The sequence below is a fragment of the Ziziphus jujuba genome, chromosome 1 (assembly GCF_031755915.1).
Source record: "Ziziphus jujuba cultivar Dongzao chromosome 1, ASM3175591v1".
NCBI classification, from domain to species: Eukaryota; Viridiplantae; Streptophyta; class Magnoliopsida; order Rosales; family Rhamnaceae; genus Ziziphus; species Ziziphus jujuba.
In genome coordinates, this window is record NC_083379.1 from 23,461,086 (window position 1) to 23,470,690 (window position 9,605).

The 9,605-nt window shown below is 32.1% G+C and overlaps 1 protein-coding gene across 1 annotated transcript; it reads left to right on the forward strand.

Annotated features, from left to right (window-relative positions):
• The first annotated feature begins 8,226 nt into the window (after positions 1-8,226).
• LOC112490449 (late embryogenesis abundant protein At3g53040) lies at positions 8,227-9,338 on the forward strand. Its single transcript, XM_025070208.3, has 2 exons — positions 8,227-8,387; positions 8,494-9,338. Exons 1-2 carry the CDS (start codon positions 8,253-8,255, stop codon positions 9,166-9,168), a joined length of 810 nt encoding a protein of 269 aa, XP_024925976.1. The 5' UTR covers positions 8,227-8,252; the 3' UTR covers positions 9,169-9,338.
• The last annotated feature ends 267 nt before the right edge of the window (positions 9,339-9,605 follow it).

Here is a 9,605-nt window from a genome sequence, read left to right on the forward strand (position 1 = left end):
ATCTTCATTATTCGTGTATTATTCTGCTGCTGATGTTTTCTCCTTTTCCTTTGACTCTAATGATAGTATATATATGTTTACTTTTGTCGACTCTAATATATAAATTATACTAAGAAATTTTTAATATTTTGCATTTGTTCATTTATGTTGGGGTGAGAAGGTTATGACCAAGAGCAAGCTAGCTTGAAGTGTTAGCAACAAGCAAGCTTTTGGTGATGCTCTTGGGAATGGTTGTGTGTGAGTTGTGTTTTTAGGTTTTGGTTATGGTGTTTTCTGGTTTTTAGGGTTCCTAAAGTGTTCTAAGGTGTTGAAGAAGAGATAAGAAGAAGAGCAACACGTTGGCTTTTTGAAAATAAGGCTTGGATGTGTAGCCATTTCATTCATTTTACAATATAAGCTTAAAATTACAACTAGTTCACACATGCCAAGCATGTGAGCTTACAAAATGAGTAAAGTATTTGAAATTTAAAAAGTAAAATGGTCAACACCTAACTTTTCATACACAAAAGAGTCAAAAACCAGCTGCAACATGTCTATTCCAAATATAGTAAAAAGTGGCACATGGTTTGAACTAAGTTCCTATTGTTTAACTAGTTTGGGTAAACAACCAAACTAGCTTCACCTACTTAGTTCCCCTTTGTATCTGCTTATGAAACTTGGTTTGAAGCATCCTTGGTCATCAATAAATATTGTTCCAAGAGCTAGGAAAGTTATGGAACCGGATTATGGGCCAAACAGCTCCAAAGCTGACCCATACTCTGCATACTGGGCCCATCAGATACAGCAATCTGTTTGGAATAGAAAATGGACTTTCCCATGTCATTTGGACCTGAAATTTGAACCATAGTCTTCTATATATGTCTGTAGACATCCCTCAAAATTTCAGCCCAAAACTTCATTTGCAACCTGAGATATAAGATAAATAGTGGAACTATGTTGCTGGAAATTATGAATCCAGCACCATAGGCATTTCAAGCATAACATTCCTACTCTTTTGTGCATAATTTTGCCTATACTTTTGCATACATAACTTAGGCACAAAACATTATCAAAATATACCTTGCATAAATTAAAACATACAAAAAAATATATAAACTCATAAAAGGAAATGATTTGATACCAAGGTGTGCATGCTAGCCGGTGACATGCACCATCAAGTGGCAAAATTGCCACACTTCAACAATTTATACTCCCTAGATTACTTTAGTGGATTGACCTAATATATATGACTCATATTATCTTTCTGTCTCTTGTGTCTTGGGGTCTAGGACTCTTGATGTTTATTTTGATGATCTTACACAAATTCTATTAAAATTGTTTATGATATTTTATTTGTACTATTGGGATATATCCAACTTACAAGAATGTTTTGTTAGATCTTTTATATAGAATTCGACAGAGCTTCCTTTAGTAGGACCACTTTCGAATGGCTAGAAAGGATCCTAGGGTAGTCTTGTCAACTTGGTATTAGTGCATTAGTTTTCTTGATCCTATAGACTTGCACCTATACGTGCATCAAAATATTTATGATATTTTATCTGTACTATTGGGTTATATCCAAATTACAAGAATGTTTTGTTGGATCTTTTATAGAGAATTCAATAGGGCTTTCTTTAGTAGGACCACTTTCGAATGGCTAGAAAGGATCCTAGGGTAGTCTTATCAACTTGGTATCAGTACATTAGTGTTCTTGATCTTATAGAATTGCACCTATACGTGCATCTTTTTCCTTGTGATATTTGCTTTATCGTTTTTGAAATTTATTTTCATTCTTGGTGTTAGTTTAGCGATCGTGTGAGATTTAGTTGCATCATCATTTTTATTTTGATATTGCTTTATCATTCTAGATATTTTTGCTTCATCTTGACATTTGTTTGGCTGATTTATGATATTTGAGTTTCAACATCCTTTTACCTTTTGATATTTGATTTTTCTTTCCTTTGGTTGTATTTAATTGGTTGTGATGTTACTTTTGAGCTCACTTTTCTTTCTTATAAATCTAAAGATACCTCTTAGATACAAACATGTAAGATTTAGAAATCAACTTGAGTTAGTTGAGGGTATAGATAAGATTGCACATAGGGTGGACCCTAAAGACTTTTTAGCTGAGATTTTGGTTAAGACTATTCAAGATGCAGTTGCTAGAGTTAAAAGGCAAAGTGCTTTGTGTAGTCATTGATGTTAACTTTATAATTGTACTTTATCAGGCATTCCCATTATTATTCAAGAGAGATTATTACATTTCTAGGTTATCTAGTATTGTCAATATTAGAGGATGTACCATTAGAGTTAAAGATATTGGAGATTATGGAGTTACCTTTGCGTATGGTACTAGTCTGCAGTTAGTGATTTTTACGTCAATGGTTCTCATTATTATGGACAAATTAATTTTCATTAGGATGAAGGGTTCAAACATAATTATCATGTTTTGTGTGGCTCTTGTGCCAAATTTTACTCTAGGATTGTTGGAAAGGAAAAAGATGCTACCATTATGGATAGCTTGATCATTTAAAAAGAGAGTGTCTTTTCTTTATGCCTATGATGTTAGAGCTTTTAGGTCTATTTTTACTCATTATTAGGCTAGTGGTGTTAGAAGATAGAGTATTTAGGTAGGTTACACTAATAATACTTCTTCTAGTGGTGGAATACAATTGACACCTAGTGGTAGAGGTAATGATTAAAGGGGATGATTATTGGACCAAGGCAGAGGTTTTTCCATTACATAGCAGGATGATTAGGCTTCTCTTGATGTGGATACTAGTACCATACATAATCATTTGACTTATTCTTATGGTCTATCATCTACATAACTATGCATGCTTTCGTATCACATAATCTGGTAATGTATGGGAGTAAAAACCCTTAGTCTTTATGAATACTTTGAATATATGATCACTATTAATAGTCAAAAATGGAGGCAAACTAAATTCATTTGGACTTTTAAGTTTTATGTGTTATTTTGAAGATGGAATGGTTTACTATTGATTATGCTTTAGTAGATTTCTTTTACAAGGAAGTTATATTCAGAGGATCAAGTCAACCTAAGGTATTACTCTACGAAAGGCATGGAATTCTTCCTTCACAAGTTATAAATGCATTTTCTACACAATGTTTATTTCATACAAAGTGTATTCGATACTCAGCTTTTATCTTAGATGCTCAAAGATTTTCATTCAATTTGTAAATAGATTTTACTAGTAAATTTATTTCTAGTTGCATGATATTGATATATAAGAAGCAATCAGTAAAGAATCATTAAAAGAAAGGCCATGTGTTTCATCCCGAGACCTTTTAAGGGAAATATTATGAAGGAGGCATGCAAATGAAGAAGCTACATAACAACCTAAGAAGCAAATACGAGCTCAATATCCACATCTTTCTTGTTTCAAGAGATATGAAATTTCAACAACAGTTTGAAGGTGGTTTTTCATGTTTATTTAGTATGTTTGGCAAACATCACATTGAGGTTGTTAAATGTTAGATGATTCTTCTTATTATGGATGGTTAAACCATTTCAAATGAGATTTTCCTCATATGATACATAATGATATTGGAGTTCTTAGAGCTAGCAATAGATAACTGATGCTGACAAACATAGAGCACACGTAGAAAATACTGTAGGAGGTCCCACTAGCACTAGTAACATTCTATAGCTATAGCTAGAGGGGAGAACATAAAGGATGCTAGGTAGGTAGTGGTCAAGTGTCCATATTGACCAATCACAATACCCAAATCACAATGGAGATTTTCACACCCATAGAAGACTCCTTAAGGTCAAAACAAATGGTAAATAGTAGTCTTTTATAAAGAGTGGGACAACCATACCCGGGTTTATTTTCTATTTTAACTATAAGATATTTACTTCGTAAAGTGTGTACTGGATTCTTAACTCTTATGGTTAATATTGTTTGGTGGTTTTTCATCTTTCAAAGATTACTAATTTGGCAAATATGGAAAGATTGTAAAAGGTAAGATGGATACTTTTTAGTAGGTTGAAAATCTAGCATTAAGTCTATTAGTATTATGTGGTGATCTTAAAATTAAAACTTAAATTCCTTTGTTGTTGGAGAAATGACTTCTTCTAGTTACTCAAAATTGGAAAAAGTGTGGTCTTCTCAAGAATGATATTTTGGGTTTAGGAGGGAACTTGGACTTGATCTTTTAAATGTTTACTTCCTTTTTTATTTTATTTTTCCAGTTATTAGTATCTTTTTTTACTTATGGGTTGATAATTTTGAAGATTGTATTAGGCTTTATGAGAGATTTAAGGCCTTCTAGTAGAATAAGTGTGGAAATTATATTTCATGAGTTTGATAGATTAATAAATAAGAATATGTTGTTCGAGGATCGAAAGATTATAGAATCTTAGTTTTAGTTTAGCATCATTAGTATTTGGTTTGAGGAATTTAAACTTGAGCTGTAAATTTTATTTTAGATTTAACATATGGGTTATCAAAGCTAGTCACAACTAATAAATAAGTGACTTTTGTAAGAATTATATTAATGGATATGAGATGATTTGGATTTAATTATTGGAAGATAGATTCTTATGTGATTTGTTTTGGAGAGTTTAATGGAGATCGTTTATTACCGTTGTGATATTTTTGAATTTGTTGTGGATCACTTTATCAAGGATTATTTCTTGCTTTAGGTTTATTAATGGAGATATATGAGTTTGTTCTATATGTTATGGTATTTGAGAGGTTGGCTATTTTGTTTTGTGAATTATACAAGTGCTATCCTTTTAGAATTTTAAAATGAGTACTTAGAAGCTTTGCTTTATGGCATTAGTATTCTACAAGTGTGAGCTTGGTTGCGTCAAGTGAGATCTCTCGGACAAGAAGTTTTTGTTAATGAAAATTTTATGGATTCCATAAAGTAGGAGCTGTGTTGGATTGCTAACAAGAAGACCATGCAAAGTCAGTCAGCATCTTTTCGCATTCAAATAGCAAGGTATGAAATTTTGATGACAAAATTTTCATAAAGGGGGTAAGCTGTAACAACCTATCTCAAGAAAACCCTTTGAATTTGAATTTTTATGTGGTTTGATCAAGTTTGACCAAATTGGACCTTTATCTGGACAAAGGTTAATTTTTCTTTAGATATGGAATTTGGCTTTGCATCTTATACCATTACATAGAGTTTGTTAGTATGAATTCATAGACTAGCAGAATACCTAACTTTAAGTTATAGTTAAAAACTTATAGTTCTAGTAAATTTTAAACATTAGTATTTTTATTTATATTTAAATTAGTCCTAGTTTTTGTCTTTTTCTGTACCCAAGACCTATATATACATTAGAAACTGTCATTAAAAAATTTGAATAATACCAAAAAGGACCCAAAGAGACCTTTAGACCAGCAACCAACCGAACCAAGCACCCACAATCTGTTTTAGCACCAAATTGGGTCAACTGATTTTCAATACTTTCCATCCACCCATCATCAATACATGTTATACCACCTTAACGCCCATTGAATTCCAACCAAAACATTCAAAATCTCGGGCAACAGTCAGCAAAAGCACCCAAATCAAGTCTCCTATACTGCAACCAACATAGTTCCTTCTATACCTTTATCTCACTTATTTTGGATCCTCTGAACTTGAATCCAGCCTTCGTTTGTTAAGATTTTTCACCATTTAAGATATCCATCAATATCAAATTTGACCAAATTTCCAACGTGTTTTTCAATCATCAATAGTAAAATTGAACCTAGGTGAACAAACCAAAATGTTACTCATCTCATAAGCTTTCCATTGATATATAATTTGTAAATTTTGGACATTGTTCGATAAATTTTTCATTTTTGAGGTTGTTAGTTTAATATAGGTAAAACTAGATTGTATTTGGACGACCTAAGACCAAAATGAAGTTGGCTTTTTGTATCTAGATGTCATTAGGATCTAATCAAAGGGTCAGTTTTGTAAAATTGGCCTTTGAATGCAAAACCCCAATTTTAGATATTGATTTTTAAAGGTTTGCAATATAATTGGACCTTTAAGTGTTCAATCTTGATAACCCTGGAGCTGTAGGAAGTATTTTAAGACATTTGGCAATTGTTATATTTTAGCCACCAAGATGAAGACTGGAGGTGATCCGATTGCAAATTAAGTATGAGTTGTATCTTTATGAGTGGATTTTTCTTTTCATAAATATTTTTATGCATGTTAAATTGATGATTTCATGGTTTTGCAGTTTTATGGAAATTTTGATAACTATAGTTATATATAATTATATTGTTTGTATATATGAATATATATATATATATATATATATGTATCTAAAGTTATCATTTCATGTGAATTTTGGCAAACTTTTAAATGTTTCCAAATTTTAACATGCTTATGGAGTGATTATGAACCTTGGCATTTAAATTGTTTTGACAATTTTGAATATTGAATATTAAGGATTTCTTTTTTATGTTTTAATAAACTATTGGATATTAAATTGGGAAAATAATGGTTCGATTTTGTTAGATCAACAGATTTTTAAGTATAATGTATTTGTAATTATGGAGTTATAAAATTGAACGGTTTGATTTATAAAATATTTTCTGATATAAAGGTTTACTTATGTATATAAAAATAAAGAAATAAATGATGATTTTGTTATGGGATGCATGTAACATGTAGGTTTATGATACTATGTGCCAAGCAGTACCATGGTTACAAGTATCGATATGGATATGATTATGGATATTATATATATATATATATATATATTACTTAGCCCCTTGCTATTATCACGTGATGTAGAGACTGATTAAAAAATCAGGTTGTGCGGCACTTTAGGATGCAAAGGCCATATGATAATTTCCGCCCTCCCGCAATTTGCTTTGAGATGCCTCAGAACCCTAAGAGTTGTATGACAAAATTTAACAATGGGCATAACACATGTTTTGATACCATAAGATTGCTATTTTAAAAATGTTATTATTGCTTATGGTTTATTTATGGAAAGTATAGTTTATTTATTTATTTAAGTACATGAGTTTATAACTGATATCATATTTTCATATGAAACATGAGATTTACTATATTATTTAGGGAATTTCATATGTTTTATTAAAGATATTTTTTTCCAAATAGGAGAACTTTCAAAAAAGTGAAAGTGATGTTTTGAAATAAATGATTTTTTCATATTAATATTTTATTATACTCACTGAACTTGTCTTATAATTTTATTTTTAAACTGCTCCTTTATGCCTTAGTTGACAGATTACATACACCACATCCAGTCATCTTCATTGTTTGTATATTATTATTCCACTACTGATATATTATTCTTTTCCTTTAATTATGATAATAATAGTTTTTTTTTCTTTCACTAATTTTGATGTATAAATTATGTTAATCACTTTCAATAGTTTGTATTTATTCATTTGTACTTTTTAGATTACCCTTGTGGATTAATATAATATGTATAACTCTTATATTATCTATATCTCTCTTGCATCTTGTGTTCGAGATCTTTGTTTTTTATGTTGATAATTTTATGTAAATTTTATTAAAAATATTTATCATACTTTATCTGTATTGCTGAGTTATATCGAATTTACAAGTATGTTTTACTAGATTTTTGATAAAAAATTTCAATAAGGCTAATCTAGACAAGACCATTTCGAATGTCCGAAAAAGACTTCGAGCCCTAGATGGAACCTTTGAACGTCTGAAAAAGACTTTGAGGTCGATTTTGTTACATATAAATTATAATTTAAATTATTATATGATATTAGTTAAGATATAAAATCATATTCTATTTTAGAAATAGAGTTATTCTTGAATTAAAGCTTTAAATTAGGTGTAAATATATGTTGAATATATTTAATTTTAATTTTTCTATTGAAATATTATTTTTTGATAAATTGGGAGAGAAATTTCATTAAACTTTGAATCTAAAATTTTGAAAATTATCATCATTGGTTTACCAGCTAAAAATGTCTATCTAGGCATTTTATTTAAAATTTGTACTTGGGGTCTAAAACCATGTTTCTATTTTTTTGAATCAGACTTTAACAAAAGATAATATAGACTAAAATAAAGGAAACTGGAAAGGGGTGGAAAGGGGGAGGACATGTGTTACTACTCAAACCACCCCACAACCACACCAAGACGTTAAACAAAATTTCCTATACGTGTCATGTCCTACTCCACGTGTCAACCAGCTAGGCCGCCACTTTCCTTCTCTCAAGTAACTTATAACATGCATTCACAGAGAGCGGTAAGAAACCATAAGCATACGAATATCTATCATGGCTGCTATGTTCTTAGCGAAAAACTCCTTCTTCCTTCTCTCGAAGGCTTTCCCACAAACCCATTCACTCTCTCTTCGTTACTCCGGCAAAGTCTCCAGGGTCTGCTATACTTCTGCCTCCAAATACTCCGAGGTAATTAAATTCCTATTTCTTTCTCTGTTTTAGAAAATGATCCTGAAACCTGTGTTTGGTAGTGGAATTCATAAGTATTAACATTGGTTTTTTGTGATTTTTTCAGGGTCGAAATGCAGAGGAAGAGAATAGAGATTCAAGGGCCGACATGGCGTATGACTCCAGGGATTGGAGAAAAGATCGCCGAGACAATACAGAAGACGACATGACGGAGAGAGCAAAAGAAACCATGAAAGAAGGCGTGGACAAGACAAAGGAAACAGCAGAGGAATTGAAAAGCAAAACAGAAGAATACGCACATGAAACCAAAGAGAAGACGAAGGATGTAGCGGGTTCAATGGCGGAAAAGGCCAAAGAACGAACATACAAAGCGGCAGAGGCGGCCGAGAGTGCAAAAGAGAGAGCGAAAAACGCAGCGGGATCGATGGCTGATAAGGCTAAAGAAGGGACATACAAAGCAGCGGAGACAGCGGAGAGTGCCAAAGAAAGAACGAAAGAAAATCTGCACGGAGTGAAGGGGAAGACGGATAATATGGCGGAGAAGGCAAAGGAGACGGTACAGAATATAGGAGAGAATACGAAGGAGACAGCGCAGAGTGCATGGGGAGCAGTGAAGGAGACGGGGAAGAAGATAAAGAACACGGTTGTGGGGACTCCTGACGAGGAGGTTGGGGTAAAGGTCGTACCTGACGATGAAGAGGTCGAAGTGGATGTGAAACCCATGGATGAGGATGCTGTGGAACCCAGGAGGCAAGCAGGGAAATCTGATGACAACTATTAATTTAAATTAGTGTTTTTCGTTTTTTTTTTTTTTTTCTGTTTCTTTTTTTTTTGGCCCTTTCCAGCCAAAAAAAAAAAAAAAGAAATGGAAGCTTTTTTTTTTTTTTTTCATATGTTCTATATATAGTTTTTAACAAACCAAATAAAATGGAGATGGACGAAGTTAATTTCTCTCTGCTTTGGTAGTTTCTATGACGCATAGTTTTTGTTTACACTTGCTGAACAAAAAAACAAAAACTTGCGGAAAATGTTGGGGGAAGCTAGCCAGAGTCTTGCCAAGCAGGTCCTCAGTCTGAGTAGTCATAGAGAGGTCGACGTGCAAACAGTGCCGCATAAAATTATAAATATACCATATGGTGCTCTCTGAAATAAAGCAGCTTGGCAAGAGAAATTACTAAATTCCATAACCCAAACATAATTCAAAGGAGGTGAAATTAA

What these genes read in the sequence shown, in the direction of transcription:
- LOC112490449 (XM_025070208.3), top strand. Translation starts at nt 8,253, where the DNA reads ATGGCTGCTATGTTCTTAGCGAAAAACTCCTTCTTCCTTCTCTCGAAG. An exon ending in CTGCCTCCAAATACTCCGAG is followed by an intron (nt 8,388 to 8,493) that starts GTAATTAAATTC and finishes TGATTTTTTCAG; the next exon opens with GGTCGAAATGCAGAGGAAGA.